The sequence below is a fragment of the Pithys albifrons genome, chromosome 1, assembly GCF_047495875.1.
Source record: "Pithys albifrons albifrons isolate INPA30051 chromosome 1, PitAlb_v1, whole genome shotgun sequence".
Taxonomy (NCBI): Eukaryota; Metazoa; Chordata; class Aves; order Passeriformes; family Thamnophilidae; genus Pithys; species Pithys albifrons.
In genome coordinates this window covers 127124395-127149489 of record NC_092458.1, presented here as the reverse complement: position 1 = coordinate 127149489, position 25095 = coordinate 127124395, and the positions used below count along the sequence as shown (strand labels likewise).

General features: G+C 47.8%; 1 protein-coding gene across 1 annotated transcript; it reads right to left on the bottom strand.

Moving 5' to 3' along the window:
* Positions 1-19427, bottom strand: LOC139677818 (PAX3- and PAX7-binding protein 1-like). Its single transcript, XM_071568125.1, is given in 16 exon segments — positions 1-576; positions 1750-1880; positions 2282-2428; positions 2680-2746; positions 3004-3080; positions 3640-3761; positions 3908-4010; positions 4012-4053; positions 6121-6167; positions 6170-6319; positions 8678-8793; positions 9179-9278; positions 11801-11940; positions 15232-15372; positions 16547-16918; positions 19406-19427. Coding segments are annotated over 12 exon segments (1239 nt in total). The 5' UTR covers positions 9268-9278; positions 11801-11940; positions 15232-15372; positions 16547-16918; positions 19406-19427; the 3' UTR covers positions 1-428.
* Between the last annotated feature and the right edge of the window lie 5668 nt (positions 19428-25095).

Sequence of the window (25095 nt, the reverse complement as noted above, 5' to 3'; positions counted from 1 at the left end):
TTTGACCAACAGTACGATCATTTTATTGTCAAAATAAGTAATTTTTAGCAAATGAAAAGCTTAATGCAACAATACATCTTTATACCCAGTGTGAAAGCAACATGATGTTATAAATAAATGCATACAGTGTATTACACAAAGTATATTGTACACATGCCATGTAACCATGGAGCAATTAACAGCAGTACAGGACTACTGAGCATGGGCACAAAGTACTCTTGTAAACAAGATTTTGAGAAACTTGGAGAAAAAGGTGGCTTCTGGAAAGATGAAAATCTTGGGATTCCATTTTTGTTTTAAATGAAGTCAATGATTTTTATTTTTCAGGGTGCTGTCTATAAGAATGCACTTCATATTGAAACAAAGATCAATACTATACAGTTTAAGAAACTTTACATATGTACATAAATTACACATCAGGAATGGTTTTAAAGCTCAAAATGAGTTGTGGGAAAAGTCTCTTTTCCCTCTATTAAAATCTTTACCTCTTTCACATTGTGATCATTTGCAACTGTCACGGCGTGATCCAGGGCTCGGGTACTCGCCAGGAGCTTTATGACCTGCTGGATGTGCTCCCTAAAAGGAGGGAGGAGAAGTCAGTAAAGGGGTAGAACAATCAATGACATGGATTAATATCCCAACAGAAGGCTACGTCATGAAAGCCATATCATAAATATTCCTGCCTCAGATTTATTAGAGTTGCTTAATTAGGGCAACAGCAGCAGATTTGTTTAATGCTGGGAAAAGGCAGGACAGAAGACAGAAATTAAATTAGAACTTCCCATGAAAATAAGGCTAACTGCATGTTTCTCTCCCAATACAAACTTTTACCAAGTTTGTACTTACACCTGGTAAAAAAGGTTCTTTCAAACCTAGACACAGACTACCAAAAGAGAGAGTTCAAAAATTTCAATGAACTTCACACACAAATTGCTACACTGATACACAAGAGTATAACAAGACTGGAAGATTCTTTATTCCTGTGCTGTTGCCAAACCATTACAGGCCAGCAGTGATGTGTCTAATCTGAACTTCTAATTAAGCTGATTATGGGACTCAAGCAAAGTGACTCTTGGATCTAAGGCCAAAAAGTTCATCCAGCTGGTTGTGTAAATGAAATCAGAAGGTTTGTACTGTATAGGAAAGACAGTTTGCAATTCAGAAGCCATTATGCAGGAATCAGCAGGGCTCACAGGGTGAAATAGTCCACATGCAGTAGCTGCAAAATTTGGCAGAATAAAAGGTGGTTTTGTTTGGAAGGGACACCTTCCATAGCCCAGGTTGCTTCGAGCCCCATCCAACCTGACCTTGGACACTTAAAAGGATGGGGCAGCCACAGCTTCCCTGGGCAACCTGTGCCAGTGCCTCACCACCCTCACAGGGAAGAATGTCTTCCTAAAATCCAACCTAAATATCTCCTCTTGCAGTTTAGAACCATTGCCCCTTGAGTGGACATGATCTGCCCATATAAAAAGTCCCTCTCCTTCCATTTTACAAACCCCCATAAGAGTCTGTGACACTGAGCAGTGGTACAACAGGTATCATCAGTGTTTCAGTATTTCCAGGAGGTGCTGTGTCCAGACACTTTAAAAATATCCCCATGTACCACACGGTAACATTTTGGAAGTCTCCTTTTAAAGAAGTTTCCAAAGACACTCCACAGGATGGAGACAGTTACTCATGTTTGCATGTACAGGCAAAATAAAACAAATGACAAGAACTGCAATTGCTTTAACTCAAGGTAATTACCTTGCATTTCTCTTCTCTACATCAGAGCAACCAATGCTGTGTCTGTAAATTGTATCAGCCAGGTGAGCAAGGTATCTACAGGAGTTTTCTAGCTGGGAAATAGTCTTGTCTCCTCTTAGATTACTGAACCACTGTTAGGAAAGCAAGCAATTACCCAGGCAGAACAGGAAAAGAAAGTTAAATACAATGTAAGAAAATTCTTACAAACTATGTAACATGATTGGGGAAATCTGCCGGCTGAGACTGAGGTGACAAGACCCAACTGAGTGAAAAAATGAGAGAACTACCAAAAAAGTATCCGAAATCCAAGCAGTGTGACACTGAAACCCACAAAATACCTACACGAAATACAGGTATAAGCCAGAGAAGTTTCTTTCTTTAGTTTGTGTGTTAAAAAATACAAAATCTCTTTTTCACTGACACTACAACTTTTGAAATACCAAACCCGAGATTTCATAGGCAACTTCAAGTTTTAACCACATTTTCCTTTAATTGCAATCTGTGATTTTAAACATTGTTTGATTTTACTTACACTTTGAGCCTTCTTCATGCTGTCCTCTCCATACTCTGAGTTTTGAAAAGCCATAAGGATGTGCCTGTTCAGCAGCCCATCTATGGACAGCTCCTGGAGAGTTTGATTTGAAAGGATCCCATACCACTGGAGAAAGTTTCCTAATAACTGAAAATAGGCATTTCAAGACTTACTGAAACCAGAAAGTTGATCAAACACATCAAACATTTAAAAAATATTTAATATTTTAAAATATCTTGCAAACCTATTCAGAATACAGTCTCCCTCACAGTGCATTACCAAAGACTAAGGATCCTCATTTAGAGATTACAGCAGCTTCCATCTACCCTTTTCCACAAATTTGAGAAGTATTTTATTGCTACACTGTCTCAGACCATTTACCAGATGTATTTACTCACCTTACCAGAGGACCAAAACTGACGTTGGAAAAACAAATATGGACCAGAGTTCTTGTTTTCTAAGATGCTGCAAAGTAAAGAGATTTCTTAATGAGCAACCAAGACCACATCTCTGTCTGCAATTTGCTGGTTTCCAGCACACAATTCATTTCCATAAATACTCCCTTCCATCCTTCTTGTCTTTGCTAAATTCTACCAGGAGGATAACAAAAAGATGTCCTGTATCCAGGCACTGAACCACACTGGGAAAAACCCTGTTAACTGTGGACAGAAGGCAGCAACTTGCTAAGGAAAATCTAACACCATAGTTGAAAGTCAACTTACTTTTTTGGATAGAAGGGCATGAATACATCAGCATCTAGTGTTCTCCTCATTCTTAGCAATAATGCCTTCAAAAGCATCTGAAACAGATCATTTTATTTTTAGATGTCCAAGGCACTGCTTAGTAGTTAAAAATCAGAAATTGATTTTTAAAACAATAAAGAACATTTGTGAGCCCAACAGTAAGGGCACACATATTTAAGCACACATACAGTCTTAAAGGAAGAAGCCTGTAATAATGAAAACATCTGAACTTTGACAGGTTCCATTAAAGCCTGAACTCTTAACATCAGTTGCTGCACTCACAGAAGGCAAAGTAAAACTACCCAATTTCCAGGCACCGCATTTGAAAAGATTGCAGAGATCTTAAGAAAGAAAACACAGTATTTGTAGCAGACCCTTAAAGCAAAACTGGAGACCAACAAGTCTTACATTTGGTGTATCTTTTTATCTCCAGTATCTATTTTGGGGAGGTTTCACTGAGTTCCTTCTCTTAATCTATCACCATACTTGACTGTTCACAACCAAGCTGCCGAGCATCAAATAAACTGAAAACTTCTCTTTCTTCCTCTGTTTTCCAGCATTAAGTATAGTAAAAATATATTCAAATTCCTTAACTTATGTAAAAACCCAACTCACTTGTGTGTTTTTGTTTTCTGCATTCACCACTGAGGGGTATCCATCTACTGGTTTCTGTACAATTGCCACCACTCTACATGTCTGTGTGGTAGAAAAAGGATCCCAGATATTTTCTGAAATCACTGTAAGAGAGTAAAGAATTACCCCACCTTGAACATACTCAAATACAGGTATTGATCATTCATTTATTTACAAATCAGTAAAATCTGAAAGCACAAACAAGCACGAGATTCCACAATCCCTTCCCCACCATTTTCCAAACCTATACCTGTTAATTTAGGAAGAACAACTCGCTCTACAATGGTAGGCAACAGTGAAATCTCAGCATCATCTTTCACTTGCTCCTGCTCTTCACAGCCGTAAAACAGCAAAGGATTCAAACCACAACATTGTTTCAAAATCTCGACACTTGCCCTAATAAAAGAATTTGAGTTAGATACCTAAAAAGAGATTTGAGTCAACACATACAAGAAGCAACACGTATGCAAGGATCATACACTCACAAAACAAACTCTAAAACACTCAACCAGATGAACCAATTCACTCTCTTAGCCCACAGTCACCGATAGAATGAAAACCTAAAATAGCAGAAACCTGATTGTTTTCACAGTTGTTGCCCCACAGATTTTAACTTGTACTTACACCAAAAAGAAAACCCCAGAGATCAGGGTACAAGTGGGAATTACAGTTCAATTGTGCAGAACTACAAAATTATACTTTCTGGATTCAAAACATCTCTTTATGAGCACCTTGTATTTTTTCTAACTTAACAAAGTGCTTACCAGGACCAGCAACAGTCAGGAGGGAACACAGTTAGACTTGAGAATTCTGTACCATGTCTCTAACTAACCTGAGTTTTGTTTTGTCAGCCTGGAAACTCACTGAGAAATGACAAGGCAGAAGGGACAATGTGCAGAAACGGTTTTAAATTTAATGAGGATATATTTCAGATGTTCCCTGGTTTGATTAATGAAGTAAATCATAATAAATTAACAAATTAATTAAATACTCTGGATTCCCTCTGAAGAGGACTCACGCTTCCCTCCCTCTGCAATCAGAGCAGAGGTGACAGAAAACTCCCTTTTAAAAAATTTCTCTTAGCAGTTAAGAAAACACTTCTGAAAAAAAAAAAAAGAAGAGAGCAGGAGTCAAAAGGTACCTGAACTGTTTGTCCTGGTGGCAGCTCATGCAAGCACAACATGCAGGCTGCAGAACGAACATGGGCCAGGATACTGGGCTGCAGCAATGTCTGCTTTTCCCTTGCTCCCCACCTGGTAACTGGGTAATGCAGACTAGGAGGGAGACTGGGATACTGCCAGCCAGAGTTCCACAGGGCATGAAGGTGCAGGGGTGTCAGAGACTGAAACGGTTAATGATTTATGCATTCTAAGAAACTTTGCGGGCTTTTGACTTTTGCATTATACCCCTGATGGGCAGTTGGGGCCATCCCTGCAGTGCTCGAGCCCTTTTAAGGTGCAGATAAAGGAATTACAGGAGCAATTAGGAAAAGAACTCCCACAGTCGACTGATGAACGTGAAGCAGTTCGGGGGAAAATAAATCTGTTGCTTCAACATTACAAAATGAGGAAATAAAAAATTAAAAGCTTGCAATGAAAAATTGTGAATTACATCAATTTGGAATACCCCAGACCGGTTGATGTTAACAAACCCCTGTATCCCTCTGAAGAACTAACAGAATTTAAGCAAGGCCATTCAGAGAACATAGTCAAAATACAGCAGTAAGGACCGTGAATCAGAAACGGAATAGCATCAATCACCCCCTGAGGGCAGCTGCCCCCAGCAGTCCAACACTGGGGTCCCCTCAGCCCCACCACAAACCTGTTTAACCAGTCCACAGCGGCCAGATGTGTCCTTTTTTGCAGACGTCTGCCAGCAGAAAAAATGAAACCGATAAAGGCTTCTACAGCTGCTATGACTGGTTCTCATTGTCCTTTGAGAACATGAAGTAACAGCAAGACTGAAAAGTTATGCTGGTTATTTTTCTTTTGGGTTGTTTGCATGTTCTTTATCTTTAAAATGTTGTGATCCAGGTTACCCCTGTCTCCCTTCCCAGGAGCGGGTCCTGACAAGTTGACAGAAAGGAAGATATATAACCTAGAGACTTCGGTTGCAACTCAACATAAGAACAGGCTTCTTAGTTCAACTTCTGAAGACACAGCATATCTAGTCACAATTTTCTCTGAAGTATTGTAGAGCCTAAATGCATTTCCACAGAACCACAGAACGCTTCAGGTTGGAAGGGATCTTAAAGATCACCTAGTTCCAACTCACTGCCATGGGCCAGGACACATTTATTTATGTTGTTGGACCTTTCTGGCTGACAGTGGTATGTGCTGAATTGAACTCTGGCCTGCTGGAAGTCCACAAACTCCACAAAAGCTCTGCCCCAAGAGAGGTGCCTGTTTTAAACTTCAGCCCAAGAACACACCTTCAGCAGAAGCTACCTGAAGAGGACCTCACCTCCAGAGGAGTCCAGATAAGCAGCTTAAGTCTGATTAAAGGGTTAACAGCTTTGGTAAGCAGAGGCCAACATAAGCATCCTTATAAGAAGCAAAGTACTTGGAGCACCAAGCTTCAAACTGTGACTTAATACAATCAATTGAGTAAAAGCTTTCCAAAACATCATCAAAAACTTTGCTGGATTCTTTCAATATACGATCTGGCAGGGGAGAAAAGAAGCAAGAAGTTAATTACTTATTTCCTGTAATACCTCTTTCAAGACATTCTTTGATGCTCCCTGACATAAGCTAACTCCTATAAACCAAACCAAAAAACACCACCTTTAAAAGTTGTTACTTCTGCCTCAAATACACAAAGCAATAGAACCATGAGCACATGAGTACTCTCCAACAGACTGTCTTACTTCAAATACTTCATTAAATGATCTTCATTTACCAGATGCCCGAGTGATGATGAATTGTTCTGTATTCAGAGTGGACTGAACTTCCATGCTGGCCTCGTGCATGGGAGCTTTGAACAGCTCATCTCCAGGTCCCTTCTAATCCAAATTATCTTACATCTTTGATGAGCCAAATGCAAACACAGGAAGGCATCTCAGATAAGACAACGGAAATGGCAGCTCAGACAGAGCAGACACCGTGCTAAACTCCTGCCCAGAACATGCCTGTTAGCACTGGGCAATGATCATAATCCCTTAGCACCTTCTTTACTGTTTTTCTTTTATTTACAGTTCTGATTTACGGTCCAGACCTTTTTCTCTACATATAATTTTCCTTTCATCTTTTCTACTTCCCAGGGTTAGTTTCATTTTGATCAGTCATATTTGCTGCAGCAACAGTTGTTCAGTTACAGCAGCAACCTGTACATAACGAACACAACTGGTACACACGGCAGGTAGAGAAAGAGCTGAGGGAACAGGAGACTTTGTCATATAACCACACTGTTCATATTGGGATCAAGAAAAGACAATAAATATAAAGCTGGCAGGTCCCAAGTGCACCCCTCTGTTCCACAGAGCTCACTGCTGTTTCTGGACTAACATGACCATTATGAATGATTAACAAAAGGTTTTAAAAATACTGTACCTACTGAGAAACTGAAGAAACTCCTACAAAACGCTTTTGCACACATGGAAGTGCCAAATTACCAAGAGGAATTTAGCCACACTGAGTTTTAATCTAGATAATTTAATTTAGCAAAGATAATTATAGCACCTAACAACTCTAAACAGTTGCTCTGTTTATCAAAAAGCTCTCCCTGCACCCACAATTTCAGTAAATCAGCCAGCAACTAAAGAGGTGAAAACTGCACTTCCAAAGGAGCTGACAACTAGACAGTTCATCTAACTGCTTTCTAATCTGTTCATATTTTCAGTCTCTACAGCTACCTACAGCAATGACTTTGACATTTATTACCTTCTCTGTGGGAAGTGACCTTTTTATTTTAAACCTCTCCTATCACTTAATTTTATGATCCCCAGTACTCACATCATCTCATATTCTTCGCCTTGAAGCAATCAGAACTGCTCAGTCCCTCCTCAAATGCAACACAAGAAATTCTATGTATCTGATGCTTGCTGCTCTCCTCCTCCTCCTTTCTTCTAATCTGGTTAAACTCTTTAATCAAAGAGAATGGTAATTGTGCCACAAGATTTTTCTGCAATGTTTGTATTCAACATTGTTTTCTATCATCAGCAAACTTTGCCAGGCTGTAACAAGACTCTACAAAATTTCTGTCATTGCATTGCTAGAATCTCATGCAAAACTCCACAAAATACTTCCAAGTAACCAAAAAAAGTTTCTAAAGCACTAAAGTTTTCAAAATTTCCCAGGCAACACAAACAGGCATTTCAAGAACAATAAACCTTGTTACACACTAGAAGGAAGACTTACTGAAGGTCCCAGAGACTACTGCCTACCAGTGAAATAACATCTACATTAAATAAAAAGAATCACACTAAAATGGAGCATTCAGTTGGCTGCAAGCTGCACCAAGCTGGTGAAAGAGACTGTTCTGGTCACACTTCAGTCTCAGGAATGAACAGCTCCTAAACTTTCTCTAAAATATGATGACATATAGAGACAGGATTACATTTGAATCTTATTCTTTTTTTTCCTGCCAAAGACTCGGTATTTTGTTCTGTAAGGCTGTGAGAATTGGGATTGCTCAGTCTGGAGAAGAGAAGGCTTCAGGCTGACCTAACTGTGGCCTTACAGTACCTGAAGGGAGTCCACAAGAAAGAAGGATACAGACTATTTAGAAGAGCATGTAGTGACAGGACAAGGGGAAATGGCTTCTCACTGACAGCGAGCAGGGTTAGATGGGATACTGGGAACAAATTCTTCCCTGTGAGGGTGGGAGGCCCTGGCACAGGTGCCCAGAGAAGCTGTGGCTGACTCACTGCTGGAAGTGTCCAAGGTCAGTTTGGATGCGACTTGGAACAATCTGGGATAGTGGGAGGTGTCCCTGCCCATGGCAGGGGTTTGGAACTAGAGGAGCTTTAAGGTTTCTTCCAACCCGAACCACTTCATGATAAAGCCTAAGTAGCTTTTCTAACCTCGCTCCAAGTTGAAGTTTGTGATATCTGTTGACGTTTCCTCATCATCGCTGGAAAGGCCTTCAAGGTGATCTGCCATCTTCCCAGTTTGCTCTCTTGCTTGTCTACAGCGAGCTCTGAAAAAGATAAACCAGCTCTCACTTCTTTCTTCCCACCTAAACAATGAATGCACGCACCCAAGCTTGTCCTAGCTTTTAATTCAAGGAAAGTCAGGCTGAAAGAACTGACACTATGTCACCACCTCAAATACTCCACTACATTGCTGCCTCAAACAATAGAAGGAAAATAAACCAGCAGAGACCAGGTAAGCTTATTTTAGTGATATTAAACCAGTATCCTGCAATTGTGCCTTGTTTTGTACACTTGCATGGTAAGTTGGGATGTATAAGAACACCTCTGCCCAGCATACCAGCAGAAGTGTCAGTATGTCACACAGGACAGTTGTATCATCATGTAAGCAGGCAAAGACTCCTCAAAGGACAAGAAATCTCATCCTCTTACCTTCCAGCCTCTCTTTCTGCAGTTCGATGCTTGACTTGTTCTTGATAGGTCGCTCTGTCTCGCCCAAAAGGATCAAGATTTGGTGCCATCAGTGCTTTACCTGTAAAATTACATCGATGAAAATTAAAATGCCTACTCATGATTCCATAAATGTGCTGGAGGCAGTTTCATAAGAGCCTGTTACCTACTTTTAAGCTAAGTGTAAATTGAAGTAAAAAGTCAAAGTTTTCAAAAAAAAAAAAAAAACAGAAGCCTGAATTCATCAAGTGCAGATGTTAAAACAGAAAGCAGTGGAGTTTGGGAAAACTTCCCCTTAAATGTCAAATAGTTTTCACCAGACCTCACTCTTGTCCATCTCACAACAGTGCCAAATTACACAAAAGTAAACAGTTTTAATGGAAATTGCTTAGATTGACTCTTCTAAGACAAAAAGTTCTCCTTACATATTCACCATGCATCTTTTGAAAAGAAAATTAACAGAAAGGCAGGGAAGAGTGACTGGAGTAAGAACACAGCATTTCAGAGTTTCATTGAGTTTCTAAGTTCATATGCTTTAGATTGCCTGAAGTTTAAAACACATGAAAGTCTACAGGAAGATAAATCATCTTCGCTCCTCTTCAAGCTGTGGTTATCTTTCCAGATGTCCCTGGTTATAGAAAACACAGTTAAATCAGCAGCCAGCTGGCAAGAGTGTTTCCAGTTCCTTCTTCCCAGGTAAATTTTAAACACTGGATGGAATGCCAGCCAGTGCTCAAGTCCACCCACTGACACATTAACATTTAAAAAACAGCCTATCCAAACTTCAGGAGTAAATTCACATGTTCTGACTAAATCTATTTACCAATTCATCATTACAGGTACTAATGACCATCTATGTCAGTGTTCCAATTCTATACCAAAACTACTGAGAGCCTTCTCAAAACTACCACATACTATGTAAGAGCTGTCTGTAAAGCCCAACCCTGGCCATGAAACTATTCCCACACCCCCATTAAATTTCAGTCTAAAAGAATCCAATCGAAGCTTCTAGGAACAACATTTCTAGTACATTCAGTTTCTAGTTCTCACAACAGCACTTTCACGGTAAAACTGCAAGGCCTGCACATGATTTCTGGGGTTTCACATACAGGCCTCAAAGAATGTGCCTGCAAACCACTCTGGTAAAGGAACAACCAACTCTGCCACCCCAACACTTTATCATCCTTGGTAAATTCTAGCTAATGGTATTACCAAGATTTCATTTCTGGACCCACTGTGACAGAATAGGAAATGGCTTCTATTATAGGATTTTACATCAGCAAATAGGGCAGACAAGAAAGCCATTTTTAAAAATGGGAAGCTCTCCAAAGCATAAGGAGGGCTCCAATTACTAGGATATTTTACCTGTCTTCTTTATTTTTAATGTACTGAATAAAACCTCATCTGGGAAACTGTGGTAGGTTGAGCTGGCAAAATGCCAACTGCCCAACACAGAGTCAGAATATACCTCGCCCCACTGAGAAAAGGGGAAAAAATGGAAACTTAAAACAAGTTTATGTATTTATACAGAAAAGAGAAAATTAAAAGTAAACTACAATATAACACACATCTACACAAGTCAGAAACAAACAGTAACTCCCCACTCCCAGTTGAACACAGAAATCCCACCATTCTAGCTACAAATCACCCAAGAGAACTCAATCCCCTGAGGGACAGACCCAAGCAGGGAGAAAATGAAGCACAAACATTTCACTCTCGTGAGATCCCAGCAGCAGGTGGTGCTGGGGCTGGCCCAGGACAGCAACACAACACATCTGTCCCAGACCAGCAGCCAGGAGGGACTGGGAGAACTCCTCCTACTCTACTGTACTTATATCCCAGTACCTGGAATGAAACATTTCTTTGGTTGCTCAAGTCAGGTGACACCTGCCCCTCCTAATCTACTAGGACCACCTGCTAAACAGAGCCCTACCAAAAGGCCTACCTAAAACCACATCTATTGCCACCCAAGTTAACATTTGTAACTCTCACGAGTTTCACATACTGAAGAGTTACCACTACAAGAAACCTCCTCAGTAAGAATACCCATTCAGAAACTCACAGTAAGCAGGAGTTTGGCTAATCTTAAAGTGCATTTTATACAGGGTCTCTTTGTATTAGTCTGATTAGTCTTCCAGTTCTTTAGCTTTACCAGTCAAGTGTCTGAAATGAAATACTCATGCTGGCTACAAAACAGAGCATTAGACAGAAGTGTAGTCCAGTGCTTCATGACTTTGTACAGAGTTAACTGCAGACATTAAATGACATTTATAGATTCAAGGAGGTTAAAATAAATTTTTAAAAAAGGCCTGACATAAGATGAAAATGGGGGCTCAAATGCTACCACTATTTCCACTGACACCATGCATATACATTCAGTGCTAGGAAAGAGAAAATATAGTTAAGAGAAACAGAGAGGAGAGATGAAGTCAGAGTTAGAGTGGTTTGGAGTTTAAAACAAAACAGATTACAGAACTTTCATCTAAACATGCTGCTACCTATTCCAAGAGTAAGGAGAGACTTTTAAAACAGTCACATGTTAAAGATTTACATTTCAATTAGATCATACTAAGTAAACAAGGTTGTTTAAGGAATAATAAAAACCTTCAAGATGGCCTGACTTGAATGGCTTGAAAACTCCGAAGATTCATCTTTAACATCATCTTGTCGTCTTTGGACAAGGCGGGCAGCTCGTGTTTGTACAGCTGGTGCATGGCGGGCTCAGGGGCGTCAATCAGAGGCATCTGTATAAACACAACACACTCCGTAACACCGACCCCTTGGGCTGCCCAGCCTCTGGGTGCCTCCTGTGGCAAAGCAGAATCAGAGGGAACTGTATAAACACAACACACTCCGTAACACCGACCCCTTGGGCTGCCCAGCCTCTGGGTGCCTCCTGTGGCAAAGCAGAATCAGAGGGAACTGTATAAACACAACACACTCCGTAACACCGACCCCTTGGGCTGCCCAGCCTCGGGGGTGCCTCCTATGGCAAAGCAGAATCAGAGGGAACTGTATAAACACAACACACTCCGTAACACCGACCCCTTGGGCTGCCCAGCCTCTGGGTGCCTCCTATGGCAAAGCAGAATCAGAGGGAACTGTATAAACACAACACACTCCGTAACACCGACCCCTTGGGCTGCCCAGCCTCGGGGGTGCCTCCTGTGGCAAAGCAGAATCAGAGGGAACTGTATAAACACAACACACTCCGTAACACCGACCCCTTGGGCTGCCCAGCCTCGGGGGTGCCTCCTGTGGCAAAGCAGAATCAGAGGGAACTGTATAAACACAACACACTCCGTAACACCGACCCCTTGGGCTGCCCAGCCTCGGGGGTGCCTCCTATGGCAAAGCAGAATCAGAGGGAACTGTATAAACACAACACACTCCGTAACACCGACCCCTTGGGCTGCCCAGCCTCGGGGGTGCCTCCTGTGGCAAAGCAGAATCAGAGGGAACTGTATAAACACAACACACTCCGTAACACCGACCCCTTGGGCTGCCCAGCCTCGGGGGTGCCTCCTATGGCAAAGCAGAATCAGAGGGAACTGTATAAACACAACACACTCCGTAACACCGACCCCTTGGGCTGCCCAGCCTCTGGGTGCCTCCTATGGCAAAGCAGAACGCTGTGGCTGCTCCAGCAGCACAAACTCTTTCCTTTGCCTCGTCTGCACCATCTGCACTGCCAAAGTGTGGGAAGTGCAGCATTTAATGTTGGCAGCTGTCAACCAGAACAAGAGCATTCTGAAAGCAACTTCTGTAGACTGACTGAGCCTGCACAGCAAGACAACCATTTCAGAGTGTGCAATAAGTCTTTCCAGTTCTTTTGCTTTCTCTACCAAGTGCGTTACATGTTCTATAAGGGTTTACAATTCTCAGACCCCACAGTTTCCTCAATCTTTAAACAAGAAAGTAGAAGTATTCTATACTTAAATGAGAAAATAACCCCACTGTATACACTGAAAAAATCACCCATGAATCCATCCTCCTGAAACCAGCAGCTATTGTTTTGCTCTAACTCTTATTAGCATATGCTGAAATATTATTACTGAAATTGAACCAAGTCCTGCATAACCATGTTATGCCAACTGGAACTCAAATCAGTCAAATGTTTCTCTAGACAATCACTATAACTAAAACAATACAATTGGTGCAACTTATGTATTAAGTATAACCTTAAATGATACACAGGTAAGTCAGGTCAGACCTGTCACTTTTTTTTTTTTGTGGACTAAATTTTAGCAGCAACTCTGACAAAAATAGGTAATACTAGAACAGTCCTGCCATTAAATAGCAGGTTCACTAGTCACTGTTGCAAAAATTCATTTCCTGGGACAAGTTAAAATTAGACCATTATAAATATTCAAATGCAAACCAGAGCTTTTCACCATCTCTTCATTTGGAAAGGCAAGTTCTTTTGGCATGAACACTTGGGCCATATCCCTCTTACCTGAGAGGAATGCTCATCACTCCACAGTCTGCCAGCCTTTTAGCTCACAGATTTCACTGCTGCCAACCATCCAGAATTACAGTTTTATTCAAAACAAAAGATAATCAGGAATTGTTTCCTGATGTAACTTAGCATGCAACTCAGCAGCTATTAACAAACTTCCTTCAGTAAAATACAAGATTCTGAGATTATGGCTACAGAGCCATTTCAGCTTGCTGAGACTGATATACACAGCAGAGGAGATATCAGCTGGAAAGAAGTATTAGCTCTTTGTGGGATCAGCTGGGCTCCAGGGACTAAAACTGAAGCTACTCTACACCAACCTAAAATATGTACATGTACACCTTTCTTTTGGAGAAAAAAGCACAGAGAAAGATATGCCAGCACTGGACGTCTATATTCAGAATTTAAGACAATTTTGAAAACAGAAATAATAATTAAAAAATACCAGTTTTACTGTAGTTTACCATATAAATACAGCTGCTTCTCTTAAATATGTAAAGAAAATTCTAGCACTGAAAAGTTTAATGAGACTTTTTTCAAAGCATCCCTAGTGGTATTCTCTAATTGTCAAACAAAAAACCCAAACAGTGATGTATTCAGACATATGAATCCACTCAAAAGTAAAACACAAGAATTAGAAGCCTTTAATCAATACTGTGGTTTTTGAGTTGCTGACAATTTCACTGACTACTATAAAGTTACAGGCCTCATTCCCTGTTTTATTTAGTCAATACCTTAAATTCAGTGTTTTTCAGAGGTTTTTTGTCCACTTTCACTGTAAGCAGTGTAAGAGGAAAGCAGAAAGCTCCCTAAACATTTAGATCACAGGGGGAATTTTAACCTACAGCCCACATCTTGGACACAGAGTGTGTTTTGATAATCTGCTTTTGGAGGTAAAGTGACAGTTCATCACTTGTGCTGCCAAAGTAGGCTCGGAACAATTCAGTCTTTCTGTATCCACTGCACATTCCTGCATTCCAAATGCACAAACACCTTACCACTCACTGGCCTTCTCAGAAAGCATAATTTTGACAGTAATTGCTCCTGAAGGAAGTCATGCAAGCATCTTCTGCTCCATATTCTTAGTTAGGGGGAAAAAAAGATATCACAGAGGATTTGACCTTACCAGTGCTTGTTAATCAACTCTGCATTAACAGCTGTGCATGACACTCTCTGCTGTGCCTCACCAATGGGCAAAGTGATTCTAATATTCAGAACACCTTCAAAATACCATATTTAAAGATATGTGTTCATATATGTATATATACATACATATATACACATATTATTACACGTATACATACACATTTTATATGCTTATGTATATATTATAATTATATATATTATAAATAATAACAGCAACACTAAATATGAAGCAGTCAGGGGCACAGGTTTTACCAAACAGCTGAAGGCAATTCAGCTCTACGCTCAAAAGACAACAACAATTCACCATCCTACTGCATCCCATTGAAATAAAAACTGACAATGATTACTTGATTTTTCCCTCCTCCTCCCACCTCCATTTTAGAAAACCTTGTGGTGTCCCGTGGGCTGCTGGTTCTGAATCTGATGGTACCTTTGTCGTGCTGAAAGCACTGAATTCCAAACAGGATCTGGCCAAATAATGTCACAATAAATGAAATGCTCCAGCTGGACTGACCCATCAGCTCCTGCTTTTGCAGCTCACTGTGCAGACAAATACAGCAACAGCCTCCTCCTGAAACAGCAAAACTCTGTGAATGCCCCTAAAAAGCAGGAGATGACAGAAGTCACATCTTACAAGTTCAACGGACTGGAATGCCAGGTGAGGTACAGGAAGGGTGAGAAAGTTTCCAAGTGTAGAATCCTTAAAAACCAACTACCAGCAAAGCAAGGGTATGTTGTAGGAAAGCAACTGCAGCTGCTGCTAATTTAACAACCAGGCTCGTTAATTTGCTGTCAAATGGCTGGGATTGATTTATTTACTAGTGGAGCTAGGTAGGCCAAAAACCCTCCTTCAAACCGAACTGAAATTGTTACACAACTTCTTAATAATATGTTTTCCTGGTTATACAAAATCTGTCAGACTCAGGAGTGTGGCTTCCTCAGTGAACAATCAATGGCAACTAATTAGTCACACTAATCAATCACTTGGATGAACTAACTGGTTCACACTTCCCAGGTTTGTTCACAACACAGTCTTCACTTTACAGGACTGCAGACTGGTCTCTCCCAATTCCAGGGACACTGGACAATTAATATCTACCCCATTAACACCCAGAATGCTTTTCTGTTCCCCTCCCACACCCACCGAGCTGGGCAAACAGCAGCTTAAACTGCTTGGTCATTCCGACAGGTTCTATATTTAGAAGCTACTGTGCTACTGTATTCAAGTCAGAAGACAACAGAGAAACAGCCCATGTACTGCCAACTGAATTCCACCCCTCCTGTGTGTGCCTAATATATATATATATAAATACAGAAATGGGTAATATATTCAGGAGCTCCTACAATATTTACCACAAAGTAAGTAATCCAACCATTGTGAAAATCTTGAGAAAAAACTAATTATGTTTTTGAGTTGGACATGCACATGAAAGAAGGATATTTTCAAGTCTGGGTGTCTCTGAACAGCCACTTTACTTGTACAACTCTTCTCCCTCAGAGCAGAGTAATACCAAGTGACGCCTGGCAGAAGGAAGTCTATAATAATACAGAAGACAAAAGTCTGTCACTGTGTACACAAAACATTCCAGAAACTAACAAGATCATAGTTCAGCCCTTATTTTTGCTAACCTGACATCCAACAAAAGTAAAAAGCAGCATCTGAGTAAACTTGAAATGCCAGAGTATCTACCAAAGTCCTCTAGACAGAAAATCTGCAAGTTTTTAGGCAATCTAAAGTCACTGACCTCGTACACTGTGAAGTTTCTGACAACCAGCTCAGCATGATGAGAAGTTCTTTTCAACCCTCGAATGACCAAACCTTTAGAAGAGTAGTATGTTCTCAGGGTTTGAAAACAGAGGAAAATGTGCTCTTTGGCAGGTACTACCAGACTCTTTTTTTTAAAGAGATGAATGTTTTTGCATCCTTACCTTTTCTCTGAAACACTCAAGCAAGTCTTGGACATTCCCTCGCATTTCCTGCAAAAACTTACACTGTTCACCAGTACCCCCAAAGACTCTTCTAATCTTTCATTGCCTTGGCAGAGTCCTCTCGGCTTTGCTGACGTTTCTCACATTGCTGCCGATGAGCCTTGTGCATTTCTGTCATGGAGTCCAACCTGAAGGGCAATGGATGAACAGTAAATTTACACCCAAAAGCCTGTCTATTGCAGACCATTGAGATATTAAAGACAGTGCAAGTAGAGCCCATGTATGGGAGATACAGCAAAGACACTTTCTCCAACCTTCGTTTGTCACTTCCCCCCCCCTCCATCGACAGCAGGGCCGATGGTTGAAATTCATTTGCCAGACTGTGCTGAGCGCATCGCACCGGCCCCTCCCACAGATTGTCACACGAGTTGATGGCACACAGAACAGAGCGGGCCCTGAAGAAAAGCTGCTGGAAAGGCTGCAGGGAGAGGGAAACTACAGCTCACACAAAGCACTTCTTCCTCTGCTAACGTGATTCACTGTCAGAGGCTGTAACACTGCAAGGGGCACAGACCAATTTCGAAGACATGTAAAGTGCAAGCTGTTGATTACAAATGATTTCTCGTTGCAATTGTGTTGTTCATTCCCGACCTTTTGTGTACCTGACAAGCACATTACAATGGGTAAATAAAAAAACCCCACACCAACAAAACCCTGTATACACTAAAAATTAAATTCTTCATCTACTGAAGGGGAAAACTCTGATTTGTAGTTTAAAAGAATGCAGCTTAATGTGCTGAACACCTCATTGGCCTTTCACTCCTTCACTATAAGATTGTGCAGTGTCCAGAAGATGCAACTCAGATCCCCGAGACCTCCAGGTACCTAAAGGGTCCTACAGGAGCCCCCAAGGACCCCCAACACCCCCAGAGATCCAAAGGGACACACGGGAACCCCCAGGGAACAACAGGGGCCCCAAGAAACACCCAGGGAACTCCAGGGTCTCCCGGCTCTCAAGGGACCCCCAGGGACCCTCAGGCATCTACAGCGGCACCCAAGAGACCCCCAGGAACACCAACCCCAGGGACCCAAAGGGACACACAAGGGCCCCCAGGGAACAAAAGGGACCCCAAGAACCCGCAGAGACCCAGAGGGAACCCAGCACGCAGAGCAGTCCCAGAGACCACCAAGAATTAAAGGGACCCCAGAGATCTATCCGGACCCTCAGCACCTCCAGGAACCCCCAAGAGACCCGCAGGGACTTCCACCATCCCCAGGAACCCTCATGGGACATCCGTGGATCCACAAGGAACGCCAGAGACCCCAAACACCTCCGGGGACACCCTGGGATCTACAGGGTCTTCCCAGCACTCAGGGGAGGGCCAGGGAACTACAAAGACCCCGGGACCTCCAGGGATGCCCAAGGGACCTCCAGGGACCAGGGGAACCACCAGAAACCTCGAGAAAATAAAGGGATACCCAGAGACTTACAAGAACCCCCACAAGGATCCCCCCAACACCTTTAGGGACCCAAAGGCACCCACAGGGACCCCAAGAAAACTACGGGGACCCCAAGAGGCCTCTAGAGATCTACAGCGTCCTACGGAAACACCCTAGTACGTCCAACACTCCCAGATATGCAAAGGCATCCACATGGACCCCCCAGAAAACCCCGGGGAACTCCAGGGTCTGCCGGCACCCAGGAGACCCTCAGGGACACCCAGGGATCTACAGAGACTTTACAGCACCTCCAGGAACCCCCAAGAGACTCCCAGAGAACACCACCACCCCCAGGGACCCCCATGGGATACCCATGGACCCACAAGGAACCCCAAAGACCCCTCAGGGACTCCTCACAACCTCGGGGACCCTCAGATATCTCCTGAGAGCCCAGGGATCCTTCAGGGTTCTAAAGGGATTCCTGGCAATCAGGGGACCCCCAGGGAACTACAAACACCTTCATGGACACCCAGGGCCCCCCAGCGATCTGCAGAGACACCCCCCCACCCCACCCCCCCAAGACCCTCTGGACCTTAAAGAGACACCCAAGGACCTCCAAGGACCCCAATGAACCCCAAAGTCCCCCAACATCCAGGGACACCCAAGACCCCCAGAGACCCCCATGGAACACTTCTGGACCGACAAGGACCCTCAACACTCACAGGGACCGCCAGAGACACCCCAGAGATTTACAGGGACTTGTGGCACTCAGGGGAGCCCCAGGGAACTCCAAAGAACCCCAGGGACCTCCAGGGACACAGAAAAACAGCAACAATCCCCAGGACTAAAGGGATCCCCAAAGACCTACAGGGACCCCAAAGGGAGCCCCAAAAGAAAGGGGATCGCCAGGGACACCACCAGAAATCTTAAGGAACCCCCAGCACTCCCAGAACACCCAAGGGAACCCAAACACGCACTGGGACCCTCATGGGACACTCCTGGACACATAAGGACCCCCAGAGTCCTCCAGGGACCCCCAGCACCACAATGGACCCCCAGGAATCAGCAGGAACGCCCCAGAAACCACCAGGGTTCTAGGGGGTCCTGCAGGATCCCCCGAGGACCCCAAACACCTGCAGAGACCTACAGGGCTATTCTGAAACACGGCAATAAAAGCTACTGTGTTGCCGGTAGATAAGGAGTCTTCTGGGTAAATATAAACGGGAAACGCTTACGGAAACATTTACTGCAATGCTGTAAATAAAGAACTCCTCTAAATCACCGAAATCCGCAGAAATTTGAGAGTATTTGATGCAGGAAGAATCACAGGCTACTTTCCCCAGACAGTAACTCGCCTCCTTTGCCACGGCCGAGTCTCTCGTGCTCCACGTGGGCTTCCAGCGCTGGGACCTTGCGGCTTCTCGCTGCTCAGCCACTTCCTCGCTCGGCTCCAGTTTGCGCTGTTTGTCGCTGGGGCCGGAGCGGAGCCCCCCGGGACCCCCGCCCGGCAGAGCCGAGCTCGGCGCCGCCGCCCGCGCTGCTCCCGCCGGGGCCGTGTCCCGGCAGCCTCGGGATTCCTCCGGGGGGCAGGAGGGACTTATTCTTTTTTACTTCTTTCCTTTTTCCATGTATTTGCGTTCCTATTGTATTGTATTGCCTGCAAAATAAAACGAGGCGCCGCAAAGCCTTCCCCCAGGACGGGAAAGCACCCACCGAGCTGCACGCAGAGTATTTGTCCGTGCATGGAGTGCCACTGAGGCCCAGCCCAGCCCAGCCCCTGCCCCGCGGCCCCGGCACTCACGATCTTGGCGGCGGCGCAGCGGGCGATGGTGCCGGCGCCGCGCTCCAGGAACGCCTCTGGAGCAGCCGCACCGGCGGCGGGATGTTCCCCGCGCGCTCCCGCGGCACCGGCTGCGGCAGGTGCGGGAAAACAGCGCCATGAACGCACACGGGATGGCGCTCCCGGGCAGCAGAGAGCGCAGTACCGACGGAGCTCCCTCTACCCAAACGACGGTTCGAATCCCGCCCTCGGCCGGCCCCTCTGCCTCGCTGGCGCCGCCTGGCGGACACGGCCGGGAACTGCAGCGCACTCCAGCCCCCACCACCAACAATGCCCGCCGGGGGTCCCCAAGGGGGGCTTGCCGAGGGGCGACACCTCGGGCGCCGGGGGTCCCCAAGGGGGGGTTGCCGAGGGGGGAGCCCTCGGGCGCCGGGGGTCTCCAAGGGGGGGGGTTCCCGAGGGCCGACATTTTGGGCGCCGGGGGTCCCCAAGGGGGGTTGCCGAGGGCCGATATTTTGGGCGCCGGGGGTCCCCAAGGGGGGTTCCCGAGGGCCGACATTTTGGGCAACGGGGGTCCCCAAGGGGGGTTGCCGAGGGCCGACATTTTGGGCGCCGGGGGTCCCCAAGGGGGGTTGCCGAGGGCCGACATTTTGGGCGCCGGGGGTCCCCAAGGGGGGTTGCCGAGGGCCGACATTTTGGGCGCCGGGGGTCCCCAAGGGGGGTTGCCGAGGGCCGACATTTTGGGCGCCGGGGGTCCCCAAGGGGGGTTGCCGAGGGCCGACATTTTGGGCGCCGGGGGTCCCCAAGGGAGGTTCCCGAGGGCCGACATTGCTGGGCTGTGGGCAATGGGGATCCCTGAGTGCCCCAGGCACCCCCTGACCACTCTTACCTCCCCTTACCTCCCTGTGACTCCTCTGAGACCCACCTTACCACCTTCATCCACTGTGAGACCCCCCTCATTCCTCTCTGACTTCTCCTGGATCCCTTTGGACCCTCCTGAACTCCCCTGGACCCTCCTGAATCCCCCTTGGACTTTCCTCAACTCTCTTGGACCACCTTGCACCACCCTCCACCCCCCCTTGACACTCCCAAAAACCTTGGACCCCTTGGACCCTCTTGAATCACACTTGGACTCCCGTGGACCCCTCCAAACCCCCTGAAGCCCCCTGGACCCCTCTCAAACCCGCCTGAGACCCCCAGTCCACTCCCTTAAAACCCCCTGAACCCTTCTGGACTCTCCTGAACATTCCTGGACCACCTTGAATCCTCCTAGGGCCCTCATGGACCCCCCCCTCATACCCCCAGGGAAAACCCCTGGACCCTTCTGGACCAACTTGAACCCTCCTGGACTCCCCAAAATGCTTTGGACCCCTCTGGACCCCCCTGGGCCCTCTCGGACTTCCCTGGACGTCCCATGTCCCCCCATATCCTTCCCATGTCCTCAGTGTCCACCCCAAGTTTCCCCCATGTCCCCTACATCCCCCATGTCCACCCCATCTCCCTCATGCCCTCCCCATGTCCCCCCGATGTACCCCCCTGTCCCCCTGATGTCCCCCCATGTCCTCCCCGTGTCCCCCCCATGTCCTCCCCTTGTTCCCCCATGTTCTCCCCTTGTCCCCCCATGTCCCCCCAATGTATGTCACTCCATGGCCTCCCAAGACACGCAGCTGCCAGCACAGGACACACACAAATCCCTCCGAAATTCTGGAACGTGACATTCCTCTGCAGGGCTGAAAACAAGACGGGGAGGCTTTTTTCCTTTCCGTAGGTGGACTAACGCCCCCAAAACCAGGGAGCTGGGACAGTGGCTGCTCCCTGCACTCTGCTGCACTTTCCACAGCTCCTTCGTTGACTTCCTGGTGGATTTGTGCATCCTCTGAAGGTGGCACTTCTCTGCAAAGCAACTCAGCAAATCCCTTCAGTTTGATTTGTTTCCAGTTTTTTCTCCCTAGCACCACAGAGCTCAAAAAGGAAACCAGAAAACCAGGAAAAAACCCCAAAGAACAAAATGACAGTCTCGTGGAGTTGCATCCTGAACGACCAAGCAGCCTTTTTTAAGGACAGCACTGCTTGCTCCACACGGAGAGGGCCTAGCAAAGGTGGCCTAAACAAGGTCAGATCCACACCCGGTTGGAGAACCGCGGCCAACCAGCATCTTCCATGTGGTCAAACAAAAGCAGAGAATCCAAAGGATACACCTACCTGCAAAGGTGTGCTCAAACTAACACTGGCATGTTGGAACATCAGAACCACACTTGATACTGGGGAGAGTGGACGTCCTGAGCGTCGTTGTGCTCTAATTGCCCACGAACTGTCACGGCTCAACATTGACACTGCTGCTCTCAGTGAAGTTCGTGTTCATGAGGAAGGGGCAGCCTTAAAGAACATGGTGCTGGCTGCACACTCTACTGGTCAGGCAAACCCAAACCCAAAGACACCTTTCAGGAGTTGGCTTCATGATTAAAAACTCCATTGCCTCCAAACTTGAAAATCTGCCCACAGGTCACTCCGATCGAATTATGTCCATTACCGCTGGCCACGCCCCTGCCCAGCTGGCCACGCCCCTGCCCCGCTGGCCACGCCCCTGCCCCGCTGGCCACGCCTCTGTCCCCGGCCACGCCCCTGCCTTGCTGGCCACGCCCCTGCCCCGCTGGCCACGCCTCTGCCCCGCTGGCCACGCCTCTGCCCCGCTGGCCACGCCTCTGTCCCCTGGCCACGCTCCTGCCCCGCTGGCCACGCCCTTGCCCGGCTGGCCGCGCCTCTGCCCCGCTGGCCACGCCCCTGCCCCGCTGGCCACGCCCCTGCCTCGCTGGCCACGTCCCTGCCCCGCTGGCCACGCCTCTGTCCTTTGGCCACGCCCCTGCGCGGCTGGCCACGCCCCTGCCCCGCTGGCCACGCCTCTGCCTTGCTGGCCACGCCTCTGCCCCGCTGGCCACGCCTCTGTCCCCTGGCCACGCCCCTGCCCCGCTGGCCACGCCTCTGCCCCGCTGGCCACGCCTCTGCTCCGCTGGCCGCGCCTCTGTCCCCTGGCCACGCCCCTGCCCCGCTGGCCACGCACCTGCCCGGCTGGCCACGCCCTTGCCCCACTGGCCACGCCCCTGCCCCGCTGGCCGCGCCTCTGTCCCACGGCCACGCCTGGGGTCCCCAAGGAGGTTGGCCGAGGGACGGCATTTCGGGCACCGGGGCTCCCCACGGGGTGGTTGCCGAGGGGCGACACCTCGGGCACCGGGGGTCCCCAAATGGGGGGTCCCCAAGGGGCGACATTTCGGGCGCCGGAAGTCCCCGAAGGGGGGGGTTGCCGAGGGGCGACACCTCGGGCGCCGGGGCTCCCCAGGGGGCTTCCCCGAGGGACGACATTTCGGGCACCGGGGGTCCCCAAGGGGGTTCCCCGAGGGACGACATTTCGGGCACCGGGGATCTCTGTGGGGGTCTCTGGGGTGTCTCCGGAGCATCTCTGGTGGTCTCTGGGGTTCTCTGGAGGTCTCTGTGGGATCTATGGGGGTCTCTGGTGGATCTATGAGGGGTTCCTGTGGGTCCCTGGGGTCCTCTGGGGGTCCCAAGGTGGGTCCCTGGGGGTCTCTGGAGGTCCCTGGGGGTCTCGGAGGGGTTTCTCGTGATCTCTGGAGGGGTCTCTGGAGGTCCCTGGGGGGCATCTCGTGATCTCTGGGCGGTCTATGGGGGTCCCTGGGGGGTCCCTGAGGGTCTCTGGGGGTCTCTGGTGGATCTTTGAGGGGTTCCTGTGGGTCCCTGGGCGATCTCTGAGAGTCTCTGGGGGTCTCTATGAGTCTCTGGGGGTGTCTGAGGGTCCCTGGGGGGTCTCTGGGAGTCTGTGGGGGTGTCTGGGGGTTTCTGGAGGGTCCCAGGAGATCCCCAGGGGAGTTCTTTGGGGGTCACACGGGGGGTCTCTGGGGATCTGTGGGGGTCCCTAGGGGGTCCTTGGGGGTCCCTGTGGGGTCTCTGGGGGATCTCTGAGAGTCTCTGGGGGTCTCTGGAGGGTCTCTGGGGGTCTCTGAGGGTGTCTGGGGTTCCCTGGAGGGGTCTGGGGATCTCTGGGGGTCTCTGGGGGAATCTGAGGGTCCCTGGCGTGTGTCTGGGGGTCTCTGGGGGTCCCTGGGGTGTCTCGGTGTGTGTCTGGGAGTCCCTGGAGGTCTCTGAGAGTCTCTGGAAAGTCTCTGGGTTCCCTGGGGGTCTCTGGGGGTGTCTGGGGGGTCCCTGGAGGGGTCTGGGGGTCTCTGGGGATCTCTGGGGGTCTCTGGGGGCATCTGAGGGTTCCTGGCGGGTGTCTGGGAGTCTCTGGGGGTCCCTCAGGGGTCTCTGCGGGTCCCTGAGGGATCTCTGGGAGTTTCTGGGGGCCCCTGGGAGTCTCTGGGGGTGTCTGGGGGTCTGCGGGGGTCCTTGGGCGGTCCCTGGTGATCTATGGGGAGTCTCTGGGGGTCCCTGGGGAGTCCCAGTGGGCTCTCTGGGGGTCCCTGGGGGGTTTCTGAGAGTCTCTGGGGGTCTCTGGGGGGTCCCTGGGGGGGCCCCGGGGGTCCGTGGGGGCGTCTGGGAGTCCCTGGGGGGTGTCTGGAGCTCTAGGGGGGTCCCTGGGGTGTCTGGGAGTGTCTGGGGGTCTCTGACAGTTTCTGGGGGGTCTCTGGGGGAAACTGGGGGTTCTCTGGGAGATCTCTGTAGCGTCCTGGGGGTCCCTGGGTGTCCCTGGGAGTGTCTGGGAATCTCTGGGATCTCTGGGGGTCCCTGTGGAGTCCCTGGGGGAGTCCTCTGGGGGTCTCTGGGGTCCCCAAGGAGGTTGGCTGAGGGACGGCATTTCGGGCACCGGGGCTCCCCACGGGGTGGTTGCCGAGGGGCGACACCTCGGGCACCGGGGGTCCCCAAATGGGGGGTCCCCAAGGGGCGACGTTTCGGGCGCCGGAAGTCCCCGAAGGGGGGAGTTGCCGAGGGGCGACACCTCGGGCGCCGGGGCTCCCCAAGGGGGTTCCCCGAGGGACGACATTTCGGGCACCGGGGGTCCCCAAGGGGGTTCCCCGAGGGACGACATTTCGGGCACCGGGGATCTCTGTGGGGGTCTCTGGGGTGTCTCCGGAGCATCTCTGGTGGTCTCTGGGGTTCTCTGGAGGTCTCTGTGGGATCTATGGGGGTCTCTGGTGG